The sequence below is a fragment of the Lissotriton helveticus genome, chromosome 11 (assembly GCF_964261635.1).
Source record: "Lissotriton helveticus chromosome 11, aLisHel1.1, whole genome shotgun sequence".
NCBI lineage: Eukaryota > Metazoa > Chordata > Amphibia > Caudata > Salamandridae > Lissotriton > Lissotriton helveticus.
In genome coordinates, this window is record NC_136072.1 from 1,090,763,311 (window position 1) to 1,090,779,281 (window position 15,971).

General features: G+C 44.5%; 1 protein-coding gene across 2 annotated transcripts in view; it reads left to right on the forward strand.

Moving 5' to 3' along the window:
* The window catches only part of LIMK2 (LIM domain kinase 2), a 313,781-nt gene that overhangs the window by 256,945 nt on the left and 40,865 nt on the right, over positions 1 to 15,971 (forward strand). For both annotated transcript variants that reach the window (XM_078667709.1, XM_078667710.1), the window contains 3 exons: positions 8,923 to 8,979; positions 9,082 to 9,147; positions 15,223 to 15,394. In XM_078667709.1, the coding sequence (XP_078523835.1) occupies positions 8,923 to 8,979; positions 9,082 to 9,147; positions 15,223 to 15,394 (295 nt within the window). The remainder of the gene's footprint in view (positions 1 to 8,922; positions 8,980 to 9,081; positions 9,148 to 15,222; positions 15,395 to 15,971) is intronic.

Below are 15,971 nucleotides of genomic sequence, written 5' to 3' on the forward strand. Positions count from 1 at the left end.
GCGCCTGGCCCGGGAGAAGAAACAGGTCCCCTATGAAAATACCACCTTGGCGTTTTTCCCGGACTTCACGCAGACAGTGCAAGAGGCAAGACGCAAATTTGCAGCGGTAAAGAAAAAACTGCAGGCTCAGGAGATCCCATATGCCATGATGTACCCGGCGAAACTAAAGAATAATACACCGTGGGAAGCAACATTTCTTCCAGAATCCACAGAAGGCAGAGGACTACCTCAAGTAGTACCGCCGAGCTTCATTCAAGGAAGCGGAAACACATCAACGCTCCAGATCCCAATCGCCGCTGTCGACCCCAGACTGAAGTCAGTAGCTCCTGTCAGTGCGAATAAGACTGCATGTATCGAGATAACTTAGCGAATGGTTCCCGACTGGTGATGTATTAACTGTGACATTGCAGTGGATTCTGTTCCACCTGGGCACTCTCCTCCATCCCGCAGTAGCTGTCCACTCGCCGAAAGTGGAGTGGCGCGTTCGTGCAATAGAGGAGGGGAGTGGGCAAGTCGTGAGCCCCTAGTGACTTTCCCACAAGGGCGATCTCCCTATTTACCTGTACTGAGCATTGGCAACTGTTTGAACTAAATTTCTAACTGTTTGGGAGGGTATATATGCCCAACAAGTTGGGGATGTCTGAGTGGGTGGGGGGAGGATGTACTGGGTCGGTTGGGTTGTACTTCACTCAGCACGCAAATGGAAGTAACATGTGGTTAAGCGTAATCCATAAGAGGTGGGGAAATAGCAGACGCCTCACACGACATAGATACACTCAACATATTATCCTGGAATGTCCGTGGCTTGAACAATCCTAGGAAGAAAAGGCAGGTATTCGGGTACCTAGATAGGCATCACATTAAGATAGCTCTCTTGCAAGAAATGCACTTAAACTCAGAAACCACACCCCAGTTTGCGGCAAAAATGGGCGTCACAACGCTGCTCCGCATCGTATTCCGGATATTGTAGGGGGGTAGCCATCCTCATCAAACGCGGAGTGAACTTTGTGATGGGTGGTTCGGAAACAGACACCAATGGGAGGTTTTGCCTGATTTGGGGGCGACTAGATGCTCATGATTTAACGATTGCCTCCTATTATGGCCCTGTTGGACAGGCCCCACGAAGGACTCGCTCCCTCCCCGCATGACAGGGCCCCGACATCGGCTCTCCGGGTGCTACCCGCAGAAGCAACCCGCAACCCGTCCCCTCCGGGACGCCTGCTCCCGGATATCTCTGTGCCACGGGCCCCGGCCCCCGTCAATCCCATTGCCCGGCCCAGCCGCCATCTTGGACACTGCACCACGCGGCCGCGTGGCCTCAGCTCGACCCTGGGCCTGGCCGGGCCCCGACATCCCGGCACCACCATCCACCCAGGATATGAACGGACCACTTGGCAGGTTAATGGGAGAAAGAAGTGTCGATGGCTCTCCCCCGCCAGGTGCCGATCGCCCCAGCCTCCCCGGGTGCTGGCTCCACCCCCCTGCTGGGTGTCTGGACTCCCTCATCCCGGACCTCCCGACCTCCCAGTGCGAGGGTCCGGACATCAAAGGGCGCCAGACCTATAACTGAGGCAGCCCCAGAGCAGGAAGGCAGTTGTATCCTGGAGTCGAGAGACACCGAGAAGAACTCATCCTTGACGGACTGCTGGCGCTGCCGCAGCCCTGCCTTGTGAACTATCATCCTGCCTGCTGGCGCTGCCGCGGCCTTCTGCAACCTTCATCCTCGTGGGACCTGCTGGCGCTGCCGCGGCCCGGTGTAACCGTCATCCTCGTTGGGACCTGCTGGCGCTGCCGCGGCCCGTTGCCACCTACGACCTCTTCGGGACCTGCTGGCGCTGCCGCGGTCTGACCCGTCCGAACGCCAAGCTCGAGGATTGTGAGCTACCAGTAGGTACCAAGACTGTCCCACTACCCCCTTTCCCTAACAGAGACTAGAATTGAGAGGATCATCTTGTCCTGATCTGCTTGTATCGTACCACCTTACTCAAGAATTGCCTATAAAAGGTGTTAAGCTGACCTTCGTGTGGTGTCCATCTGTGGGGGGGAAGTTACTTGTCTGTACGATCGCTGGAGACGGCCCTCCCCGGAGGCCTCTCCCCTTGTGCTCGGCCGACCCTCCAGGTCCCCGTCTAACAGGCCCTAACACTGATGATACACAGGCATTATTACTGTTGTGGAGTATGATCCAAACGATAGGCACCACTTATGTTATCTGGGGTGGGAACTTTAATTCGGTGGTGTGCCCACAGATGGATAGGTCCAGGGTCTCCACTACACAAATGCGCAAAAATCACTAAAGGAACTGATTGACACTAATTACTTGCTCGACACTTGGAGATATAAACATTCAATGCAGAAGGAAGGCCCGCATTACTCAGCGGTACACTCGACATGGTCTTGGTTGGACTACTTGATTGTCTCCATGGGAATGGCACATTGGCTAGAAAGAGTGACTCATCTAGCCCGTACATATTCCGATCACTCCCCTGTGATGATGGCCATGCAGACCCTGTAGCTCAGGCCCCCTATGTTAACTGGCACCTTAACCCCCTACACCTCCATGACTTAGTTTCAGAACCGAAATTGAACAGGAAATACGAGACTTCTTTGTGCGTAATATAACATCAGTGTCTAGTCTCACAACTTGATGGGAGGCATTTAAAGTCACAGCCAGGGGATGGTTTATTTCTAGGGGGGGGCATACTTAGGGATATACGTAGAGAGCTACACAGATTAGAAGGGGACATCAAAGCTCTTGAGAGGGATCTTACCTTAGGCAACGATGAAAGTGTTACCAGGGCCAAACTGCGGGATGTAATGACAGAATATGAAGACGCTACGAACAGAGAATGCAAATCTCGAGGAAAACATCACAGGGCAAGAGTGTATGGTGAGGGGGATCGTCCGGGGAAAGTCCTGGCGAATGCAGTGCACCCTCCCAAGGTTACTAATTATATAGCAGAAATCCAGGACTCACAGGGCACGATACACAGAAACCTTTCAGAGCAATTGACAACTTTTGTGGAATGTTTTAGTTCATTGTACACCTCCCAAAAGAGTCCCCGCTTGACCTGACGCAGTACTTTGAGGACACAGGTCTAGCCTGGCTGGGGGATACTCAACATACATTTTTCAGCTTAGACTTAGAAGTGGATGAAATCACTGACGCAATTATGCACATGAAATCTGGACGAGCGCCGGGATCGAATGGATTACCAATAGTATTTTACAAAACGTATGTGACACAATTGGCCACCATCCTGAAAGAGGTCTTCTATGCGGCGGGGAAGGAGGGCTGCCTCCCGAAAACTATGCGTGAGGCCCAGATAGATTCTTTGTTAAAACCGGGCAAATACCGACTTCAGTGTGACTCAATGGTTAGAGCGGCAGACCCTGATGCAGAGGTCTAGCCCGAGACCAGGGTTCAATTCCCCGCCTCACCGGGTCTTGGGCTCAAAATTCCACGGACCTGATAATTCTCGCCTCGGTGCCTATTCCAATCATGGAGTCCCACTCTGCAACTCTGGGCAATAGCTTGCTTAATCTCCACAACGGCCCCCACAATGCTAAGGATGCCTGGCCTCCACCTTGGGGGTGCCCAGGAGTGGACACCTCACAGGGATAGCCAGGATGGGTTCCACAGCGGTATTCGTACAAGCGCCTTGAGACCCTTGCGGGTGAGTAGTGCGCTATACAAGTATCAATTTACATTTACATTTACTCTTACCGTCCCCTCTCATTACTGAATTGCGACATTAAGATCATTGCTAAGGATTTGGCTACTCGTCTCAGTCTCCTGATGGAACGACTGGTGCGGCCGGATCAGGCGGGGTTTATCCCAAATCGTGCTACATCACACAATCTCAGAACACTCTTAGCGGTGATGCAAGACATAGACCCCAACAGTTCGGCGGTAGCAGTATTTCTTGACACCACTAAGGCGTTTGATTCGGTAGAGTGGGACTACTTGATGGGAACTCTGGGGTATATGGGGATGCCCTTGGTTGTTTAAAACTGGATACAACTGCTGTATAAGCAGCCAGTAACCACAGTATTGCTGAATGGAGCTACGTCCACCATCTTTGATATTTCCAGGGGCACAAGGCAAGGCTGCCCGCTATCCCAAATTTTATTTGCTTTGGCGATTGAACCCCTAGCCGCAAAAATTAGGCAGCATCACAAAGAGAGGGCACTGGTTTACCCATCTCGGCAGCTGATAATATCATAATATGCAGATGATATGACTTTGTATAAAAAAAGCCCCAAAAAAACCTAAACCTGGTGCTCCGGGAAATAACTAAATTTGGAGCCATTTCAGGTATACAAATCAATTGGACTAAGTCTGCTATATTTCCTCTAACGGAGAAGACCATACTGCACCCACTGGACTCCCCCTTGGTATGGCAGAGTGACGAATTATAATATCTAGGTATAACCATAACTAAAGATAAAGACGCGCTAATGCGTACAAACTATCGGGCCGCAATTGATAAGGTGACTGACAATATATCCAAATGGGTGCGCCTACTGCTCTCAGTGGCAGGGAAGATATTCCTTATTAAGATGGTAATCTTGCCAAAATTATTTTATCTATTTATTAACATACCATATCACCCGGGGAGATTTTTTTTTTTAACACGGTTAATATGCAACTCACGCGCCTAATATGGGGAGGTAAACAGGCACGGCTTACCCTTGCAACACTGATGCTGCTGTATCATTAAGGAGGGTACGAAGTCCCTAATTTTGAACACTACTACCACTGTGCCCAGGCACACGTCGCTGTCTATTGGTTTCACCCACCTCTGTTTATGCCACACCTGGCAGTAGAGGACGGATACATGTCTCCGACAAAGGGTTACTTGTTTACTGCAGTAAAGGAGCGAGAGCGCGGCCCATCCCCGGTAGACTGCACTGTTATTGTGTGGCATAGAATTGCTAAAAGATTAGAGACCGCCATGATGTACTCCCCTAGGATGCCTTTATTGCGCCACCCCCTGCTGCAGATCACATACGAGGGGATTTGTAGTAGGTTGCTTGATTGTTTACATTATAGCACGTGGGGGGGGGTCAGAGGGGGACCTGTATGTGGGGGGACAGTTTCGCACCATGGAACAATTTTTTGGTACCCACTCACCTTCCACTATGGACCTGTTCATTTATATAAGGCTTAGGCAAAGCGTAAAAGCTGCGACTCCGGCATTTCCTGAAGAACCGATTACGCTACCACCTCTACACACATTGTTACAAACCGACGCTCCTAAGCACATCACGTCCCTGTTGTACAAACACTTACAGGCCACTCCACCTTCCCAGGTCCCGCATGCTCAGAAGGAGTGGGATACGGATCGAGGGACCCCACTTACGGATGAGCAATGGGAGTTCAGTTGCACACAGACGGAGGCAGTCACAGCTAATAGTCTACTACGACGCATCCATTTGAAAATTTTACATTGATTATATCATACCCCAGTTAAACTACATAAGTTCAAGCTGAGGGAGGATGACAGATGTGAAAGGTGCTGGAGGGAAGGTGCAGATTTTCTTCATTTGGCTTGGCAATGCCCACAAGTGGGGGAATACTGGGCACAGGTTGGTGAAGGCATGTCAAATATGATTGGAGTGAGGATACAGCTGACCCCGCAGGTTGTTCTCCTGGGCCTTATCCAAGATATAAGTACGATGCACAAAAAATATCTTGCAATGGGCTTTTTTCTTGCAAAGTGCCGCATAGCCTGTCGGTGGGGGAGAGGCCGCGCGCCAAAGTTTAAGGATGGGCTACATGATTTAACCACTTGGCACGAACATTTGAGTTGTTTTGCTGAACTGCTACCCCTGAAATCACAGCCAAGAGATATGTGGGGGGCTCTAAATGCATATCTACTAACAAAGGGTTCTGACATGGAAGGGGTCTGGGAAACGGAAGGAACCGATGCAGGAACGGAGGTAGAGGTAGAGTTAGAGTAACATCCTCGAGTACCTCTGGAAGTAGTCACCGCCCTGGATACCTGATGTCTGGGCGGGATGAATGGGAGTAGGATATGGGCTGGGGGCGCCTAGAGCTCGCTATCAACATGTGTATGTGATGGTAACCCTATATACCCAACAGCTGTAAATGCGGACTTTCTAAAAAAAGGACATTAGAGATTCTGATTCCTGGAAACGTGCTTCTATGCCCTACAATATACTGTTATACTTCCAACGATAGGATGGGGAAGGTATTTGGTTTAGGGGTTGGGTAGGAGGGATGGGGGTTTCTTGTATTTCTCAAACCTTATTGGGCTAAGATTCAGCTATGTGATAATCTACCAGATGTATCCGATTGTTGTTGTATTCTCCAACGCTGTAATGTGCAAGAAAGCAATAAAGGTTTTTGAAACTCCCCCAAAAAAAAAGTATGCTGGTAAGATAATTATGGATCAGAAAAGAAGCAAATATAGCAGAGCGCAAAGGAGTCGTCCATAGGTTACAAATCTTACTATGGGAGATAGCTTTAATCATTGAGATTTGAGTCTGTTAGCAGGAAATGGTCAGTCAGTTGTGATCTATGAACATGCATGTGAATAGAAGCACTTTATAGCAAATTTGTGAGACCACCTCCGAAGATGATTATCCAGGATGGAAGGTGACATTATTAAATGGTCATAGTTAAAGAGTAATGGTGCGAGTATGTTGAATAGACACTTAGGCAGAGAATAGTAGATGGGCAAAAGAGAGGATTAAGTAAGAGTCTTAATTTGGTAGCAGTATGAGTTAAATAGTAATCGGTTTCTGGTCGCAGTATGAAGCAATTTGTTACATCATTGTCGGACTGTGTGACAGGTCGTCGTATACGATGAGGATTGGTTGTGTGTAAGAGATTGAAAGTAGGTTTTATAATTATTTCACGAATCGCTTAAAGTGAATCAGGGATAGTGTAATCCTATGTGGGCATAAATATTGGGGTAATCAGTGATGGAATAATTAGGATTTGTGTATGTAGGATGCAAAATCGGGTTCTCAATTTCTTCAGTGTTATCCAAGAAAAGATATTTCTGTAGGTGGTTTTAAAGAAATGGTTAAAGGGAAATTGTCACTAGTGACTTCCAGACACTGTAAAACGAGGGCTGCACAGGAAGCATATGAGAGACCTATACAATAAAATCAACGTAAAGTAGAATAAATTAGTCATGTCGCGAGATATGCATTGTTATCTTTCTTAGGAAACGTATACAAATTGTTTCTATTCTGCATTCGGATTATAAGATTTAAAATGCAATCTTTTGTAGTAGAAATGAAAGAAGTTAATCAAATAGCATCACTTATTAGACATTTCGCAAGATATACAATTGAGAAATAATATATTGCCCTTTGCGACATACCTTAATCAACGACGCAGACAAGCAACTATATTAGTCCATATGAAAAAGTGCACAAAGTAACCTAATATGTGATAATATTGTTAGTAAGCATATCTTATCACTCATCAGTATAGTTTCTATCCAATCCACACTAAAGCTATTTACCATACAAAATAAAACAATTGATCATTTTCATATTAATATTAGTAAACTTGTCATCATTCTCAATAAACAAACGATTTCTATCTAATCCTCATTGGAAGCCATTCATATCATTTAGACAGAGAAGGCAAGACTTGGGCAGTAATTGTTATTTGCAGAGGAATGAAATGATAATTCTATGTTGTCAGTAAGAAAGTGAGATACGGGACTGGAACAAAGGGAATTGGAGGGGATTGAGTTAAGTAAAACTAAATAGGCCTGTAACAGAGTTCAGACTTTTTTATGTAGTCCATTGTCGACTGTCTAGTTTCAGAATCTATTAGCTTGGTCATTTGTGAAGCTACAGTTCTCTATTATCTCCTCTTAGATGTTTGTGAGTTTGTTCCAGCCCAATAAAGGAGAATTATTTTTGTGCTCACAATTTTTCTGAAAATATTCGCTTAAAGGCATGGAAGTGTTGAGTTTGTAAAATCTTTTGAAAGTAATTGTGTCCAAATGTTTAGTTTTCTTGTGGTACTGCCAATGTAAAACTTATTGCTGGGGCATTCAATTATGTACTGTTGATTCAAGATCGGATCTGGTGACTGAATACGTGATGTTCTGCTAAATGATTTTGTACATAACCAGCCTACAGATTTAGAAAATATGGCTGGTGTGCAATCCACAGGGTTTAGCAAGGAAAGTTTTGCTGTGTTGTCTTTTATTTTTAAAGAATTATCCAAACATGTGGTGTTTTAGAAGTAACCAATGAGCAGTAAAGCTGCTCCTTATCACCATTTTTTAATTATTAGATTATTGTTTTCCCTTGATTTATCACTATCGTCGTCTCTGGGATGAAAGCTCAGACTGTCTTAAAGACTGCGCTTTGGCCATTCTGTAGAACATTGCTGCCTGACTGCCCTCTTTCATTTATTTTACATTTTTATTGGCAGTGTGTTAAACAGGTTTTGGGCTGTTTCGCTTTCTTTAAATATGTATGTCTTGTCCATCCTCGTATCAGAACCACTGACCCATTTAGGAAAATTAGTGGTTTGTGATGGTTAAGTTGGCAGATCTGACACTGATGCAAATAGTGTTGGATGGGTCAACCAAACACCTGCCTGGTGTTACGGCCACAAGTGTCCTTTCTATTTCAAACCACCATGTAGGCCTCCTGCACAGAAACCATCTTAAGATTTCTCCACACATTAAACATTTTATATTGCTGGCCCTGGAAATGGCCCTTATTTTGGGTTCCTTATTTAGCACTAAAGTTTGTGGCAATAATTCCTCCTAGGGCCTATGGGATTGTGCACTCATTACTACTTGTTTGCATCGTTTTGTTGATAACAAAAGGGTGATTTATTTGCTGTCGAATATGTTACAGTAGGTCGGCCCATTGCAATCGAGATAAACTGACATTTACTGCTTTGTCTTCTAGGATCCTTGTAATTGGCAGCAGAAGATTTGCTTTGCAAAAGGCATCTCCTCTGGAATGGTGAGTTTCTTATCCTAAAGACCACTTGAGGAGCACACTGATAACGTGTGTTTTTGACGCAGACTTATTCCCTCTTTTTCTTGTTTTGTCGCTCTCTTTTAGGCGTACTTGCACTCAATGTCCATCATTCACAGGGACTTGAACTCACACAACTGCCTGTTGAAACTGGTAAGAGTACTGTTGGGGCGGACACTGGTACAAAGTGAACAAAGTATGTCCATTTATATTCTGTTGGTCATCGCCACACTGCAGAAACAATATACTCCGGTTTAGGAACATTGACTCTGGTCAGGGTGGGCAATCTAATTCGCATCTGTCAGACCGCTTTAAACAGATATGTTCAGGACGATGCCAGTGCCCATAAGAGAGGGTGGCAGACACTTTAGGTGCATGATTTTTGGTGATCTTCAAAATAGAAACGTGTGGTAATACTGCTCCTATGCACGCCTGTCACTTTTGAAAGACAATTGATATTATTTCTTTCAGTTCTTAACTGATACGTTTTCTAACTTTTACTTTTGTCTTGCACCTTTGGTTTTAATATTTTCAAATAAATAAAACGCAGTTGTTACAGAAATTCTAAAATTTGTGTTTGGGACTAACCACCCATGATTATAGATGATTATGGGACAGTTGCAAGCACCAGCAGGTGACCAGTCCATCTGTGTACACTGTTTAAAACACTGTTGCATCTGTACTTAGTTATGTTGCCCTGCTTGATGACCTCCCCCACCCCCATTGTAGTGCCATGCATGAATAAATAGTTAGAATAGTCATTTTGTTTCCTCATGTTCCCTGTGCCAAACTGCCTCGACTAGTGTGAGATGATCCCTTCTCTAAAGAATGCTGGGCTTTAATAAGCAAGGCAGCTGACGCCTCTGTGATAATGCTCCCAAGACTGTTCATGTTCTCTCCGTAGATGCAATTGATATTCTGCTAATAGTACAGGCATCAGCAGGGACTGACAACACAGATTAGAATGACTGCTCAATTTTGAAATGGCAGTCCCGCACCTTTGCACTCCCCTTAATGTGGTCTTCTTTCTTGCAATGTTGAATCCATTTTTACCTGTTTCATCCTTTGTGTCACCTAATCCTGTTGTTTCAGTTTGACACTGCTGCCTTCTTTTCTGCCCAATTTTTCTTTTAACATTTTAACTTATCCTGTTTCCTCACACAGTTACCAATTTGCAGTCTATTCACTTTTTCGCTGCTCTGGGTAAACCCTTTTTGCCCTCTGTTCTCTTATGTCAGATACACACCCTTCTGGTTACGGCCCTCGTAGTCCATGTTCACAACTGCCAAGACGACTCTATGCCAGTTTGCTGGTAGACAATCCATCTGTTTTGAAGAAGGGCACTTCTGAAAACTAGTTTCATGTGATCATGAATTCACATCTATCTTTGCGTTACCTTATTTCTTCAGGTTTTTTAAAATCTTATGTGTGGTAAGCTGTAGCATTTGCTGTGAGACTTTATAATAGATCCACATGATGTAGAGAGTTGTTCTAGCTTTTTGGTTTAACATGAAAATAGCTTTCTTTCTTTTATGCAAGTCAAAAATTGTCCAACTAAAGACCGGCCTTGACGGACTCACCAGGACGTTGTTCTGGAGCCTACATGTGCCTCTCACCTGCATCATCGTGAGATTGCCTTTTTTCTGCCTTTGTGTTCAGATGCATGGACAGCGTTGAGAAAGCACTGGGCAGCGACCTGACGCTTATCATTATTTGGTTATAAAGATCACCTATTGCGCAGTATGAATTAATCAGAAAAATGGTCTTATAATTAATAGACAAACATCTGCAGTCATTGTCATTTTTCGGATAAAAGCAGTCTGGGAGAGGAAGCAGCGTTTACAATGCTGTCATTACATCTCTGTGCCATTACAACGCGGTCGTTACAACTACCACTTAGTTAGTACGCAATGCATTTACATCTCAAGTCATTACAAGAACTTGCACTAGGTGGCGCGGAGGTATTGGAAATTAATTCCAACACCTTTCCTACTGTTGCGCAAACTGGAGTAGGCATAGTAATTAATACTATTCCTAAGTGCAGCCCGCCCCCTAGTGCAAGTCATTGTAATGACTTGCGATGTAAATGCATTGCGTACTAACACAGCAGTCGTTACAACGACCGCTTTGTAATACATCGCATTGCAATGTACCATATTCCCTGGCAGCATAGATGATATGGCTGTAGATTATAGAGGAATAAATATAATTGCCAAAGAACTTTGGCCCAAATGTACCAAGGGATTTTGCTTTCTCAAACTCTGCGATTCACAAAAACACAGAATTTGCTCTTGCAGAATCCTTTTTTCTCACTAACCAACCCCATTTCGCGATTTAAAAACGTTTTATCCGAATAACACACTGGGCATAGCGACTAATACCGAGTCACACTTTGGAAGGGGCATTCCTTCCAAATTGTTATTACGTATGGTATGTCTCAAAGGTTTGCAACTGCAATTCAGTTGCACACCAGTGATCAGTTTCTAAATTAAATTGGGCTGCTAACTTGTTTGCAAAGCGGAAGGGGCATCTTTGTGATTCAGGATTGCAGCTTCGGAGGAATAGTTAGATGTCCAGGGAACCATTATCTGCTCCCATTGAAATTTTCCAAAACTGAAAACTTAGTTTTTTCATAAATAACAGCCCAGGTTGCATTAAGGAGTCACAAGGATGGTGGTCTGCTGTCCCTTGCAGGACACCAGCCCTGGGTTTGCAGCCAATCACAGGGAGGGTCCCAAATTTCGACCTACCTAATGAATATTAATTGGGTGGGTAATTTTGCAATCCCTCGTGATTCTTTATTTTGTGAACTGACCTATTAGTACATTGGTTCTCAAAAATGTGGTGCACATTTTACAACAGCTTACATCATGCTTCATTGAAGTCCATATATGACACTTCTACTCTCGAACCTTTCCTGGGGATTTAATTAGAGCTCATGCCCGCACTGACCTAGGCACACATAGCTTTTTATTTTAATCACATCAGGCTTGGTGGATTTTAACACAATTACTGCTACTTTCAGATTGTGTAAGTTTAACATTTGCTACTTCACTTTATTTGGAATTGTCTTGTTTTAGACCCTGATAAAAATAAATTATTAAACCTTTGTTTAATGAATTTGGAGAAATAACTTGCAGTTCAGAAGCTGTATTGACATTTAGCAGCTTATATGTGCGAATGACAACCTCTTTAGCTAAATTCATTGATTTAGCTTGCTTTTATTCTAATTTAGTTTAGTTTTACATTTAGGCAATTTTGTGACTGACTGGCTGTTTTTAATATAAACAAAACAACCGTCTGCCTGGATTGTTCTTGTGAAGAAACCTGCTTTTGCAAGTTTCACCCCAACTTTTTGCCCCATGTGGACTACTAGGAACTGTTGTAATGTCTCTGTAATGCCGTGAGCATTGCTAATCCGGACTCCGTGCATAGGCTCCAAGCCTTAAAAATGTACATGGTTGATTAGTTTATACCAAGTTGGTATAACCCAACTCAATTGTAAGTACCTTGTATATGGTACCAGGGGTACTCAGTCCTATAAGTTAGTGTCCCCTCAGGTACCGCAGCACTTGTTGTGCCAGCCGGAGCAGGATGAGGTAAAACATGGCTCCTAGACGGCCACCACAGACTGAAAGGACAGTTTAAAACTACTAACTCTACTTTGCGATTTAAGGTCATGGCAAAGCCCAGTCTTCCATTTTTAATATATAGGACTTCCTGAAAGAGGCCTGTCGAGCCCGAAGGCAGGGTACTGTATATTAAAAGGTGGAATATGTACTTTAACAAAGTCCAACAGTTAAAACCTTAAATTGTCATTGTTCCTATCGAAAAGAACTGTGGCTTCATTGACGAGTGCAGAGTTAAAGACTGACCCCTCAGTCCTGCTAACTCCTGATGACTATTAAAGTTAGTACTGTAAGGTATCAAAAAAATGCATGCATTAAATCTAGTTTAAGGGTTAAATTGAATTTATGTCACTGGTAGACAAAGTGCAACTTGATAAGTTGCCACGGTAGTTGTCCCAGGTATCCAGTGCCCATTTATGTTTGTGCACAAGGTCTTTCATCATAGACAGTCTTCTGCCCTCCTGGGGAGACGTGTGAACGACTCGCTGGAAAGATAAGATAGAAGCCTGCATGTGGGAGAGCGTGTTTTACCTCTCTGTGGCAGTAAGCCACTCAGTGTTGGCTTCAAAGGTGAAGCTGTGGTTGAAGGGCAAATGGAAAACACTTGGGAGAGGGGCTGCTTATTGTTTAGGCAGATAGGCTGGCACTAGGGACTGAGAATGTAAGCTAGTTGGCAAACTGTATTTTCATCTTTGTTAGCCATACGTCTGGGATGGGCTGAGAGATGTACACGTCGAGAGAGGGGTTCTGCCCTCTTTAGAGAGGGGTGAAGAGAGGCTTCTGGGATAGCTAGAGACCCCACTTCACAGGAAGCTGTCATCAGGCGAAAGGCAACCTGGCAGTCCATGGGCTAGTAACCATAATCTCCAGTGGGGTAATTTTGCTGGGCATTAAAAGGGCACTACCCTGCACCAGACCAGAGGTGTCGTATACCTGGAGAAGAGGTCTGAAGAACTGCCCTGCTGCCCAAAGGGCACTGTGAGGAGAGGCTGCACAGACAAAGAACACAGGTCTTCCCCTCATTATTTAGTGTTTCGAAAAGCCCTCAAAACTTTCCTCTTCTCTCAAGCCTTCCCCCACTAGCGGCCCACTTCCTGTTCTGACCATGGGTCTGCATGCTTTAGCGCCAAGAAACCGCTTGGTAGTCGTGCGCTCTACAAATATTTTAAAATTCAAATTCACACCGGCTGAATCTGATGACTAGCAAAGATGATGGGACTGTGTCTGCTGTGTTCTGCTCGTGGAGAAGTCAACTCTTCAGCCCGGCCAAAGAAAAAGACTCCAAGGGTCAGTTAGCTAATGTCCTGTTCGCGAAACAGTCCCACAGCGGCTGAAGAAGCCTGCTGGAGTGAGTTGGTAGCCCATATCTTTGAATCGCCTCTCAAGGTTGCTGTGAAATACTGCTGGGTCTGGGAGACTTCTCAGAGTGCAATCAAGTTGCCCAAAAGGCAAGTTACCACTCAGTGGATCTTTTTCTGTTTGGGGTTGAGAAAAAAAGAACTATTACATTACAAAATAATCTATTTTTATAAATTATTGTTGGTTTTCCTGAGTGTCTTGTGTATTCCTTCTGCAAATATTCTGGTGCTGTTTAAATGCATATTCCTGTGCATAGGCCTGACTGCTCAGAGCCATAGCTACCCAGGGTTGAGCTACGGGTTTAACAAATGAAACCAACTGGTCCTAAAAGGGTTGTTGGTAAGAGTATTACATGGTAAGGTTGCACAACCACATCATATAATACACCCCATTTACTTACAGTTCTCAATTCCACTATCACCAGAAGTGGCCATACCATGGACTATCTGTCCATAGGGCATCTGTAAATTAAATGAATACGATTTAAGATTTTGGAAAGGGTAATCAAGTTTCCTCAAAATTTGTTTGCAACGCCACTTGCAAAAGGATGGAACTGCAAGATAACTGGTATTCAGAAGTGTTACAAACATGCTTACAAACTGCTCCATGTTAAGACCAAGAGCACGCTTAGCTTGTAAGAGGGTCATTAAATGCCCTTTATCAGTGCTATTTTGAGACCAGACATATACAGAACTGTAGTGTGGGCTTCTATATGTCACAGTTGCATTAATGTTAATGTCAAACAGAAATCTAGACCGCTTGTTAGTGAGCACTTAACATTTCAGCCTGTTACCCTCAAAACCACTGTTTTTTAAGTGGCCTCCGTAGCTTGAGACTCTGTAACTTATTAATTCTAGAGATCGTTACCTGTAGTTTTGTAGCTTGTGTCCATTCTAGATTTACAATGTGATCTAATTTTCCTTCCCATTAAATGGGGAGGTCCAAAGTAGACTGTCAACAGGTGTAAGAAGAGGAGGAAAACAACATCTTCTGAAGATAGTGTCTTTAAGAGTGTATGGGCTTCGGGTCATAGTCCATCTAGACATACATGATCGATGACCACAATTTTGATTTTTAATAGACTAAATGCAACTTCCGATCCAATTTAAAAGTTGAATTCACAGCACATGAATCTGTGAAAGAACTGTGATCTAAAACTGTTGTTGCAGGAAAGTGATCATTTTTGTATTCTGTACAGAGTTGTAACCTAATCATGACTCAAAAGTTATTTGTCCCCCAGGATGGTACCATTGTGGTCGCCGACTTCGGTCTGTCTCGCCTAATTGTTGAGGAGAAGCCCAAACCTCCCCCTGTGAAACCTACCTTACAGCGAAATCTCCGAAAGAGTGACCGCAAGAAGCGCTACACTGTGGTAGGAAATCCATACTGGATGGCACCTGAAATGCTTAATGGTAAGTAGAGGTTTCTGCCTTCCCTATTTTCATCTGCAGAGCTGCACATCCTCCGTTACTGCTGGTGAGACAAGAAATGATAGAACATGTTTGAGAGGGCAAGGACTTTGGTAAGATACTGATTTATATATGGCAGTTTTCTGGGGAGAGCGGTACAGTAAACAATGGACTGGAATGCAACCCTGACCGAGTATCTTCCAGTAGTGAACAATGATTCTGCAGACCTGCTTAGCAGGATGCAGCATCATCTCCATGAGTAGGAACTCCACCTCCAAGTCTTTCTCCCGCACATTACTTTTTGAGGGGGTGGGGAGGCATTACCTGAGGTCAACCTCTGCGCCACAGTGCAATACACCTCCAACTTTCTGCATCCTCACAGGAAGCTTCTTCACACCTCCCTTCCTCTCCTCATGGTGGCTTCCACATGGGCCAGACAACCCTGGTCTGCAACCCTCAAGATGCCTATTGTTCCCCAAGAGAGGGTCCCCAACAGGCCAGACCATCTCATGCAAAACCTTCTCATGCAGAACCAAGGCAAAATCTGACAGTCAAACCCCAGGCAGCTCATTCTAGCTGT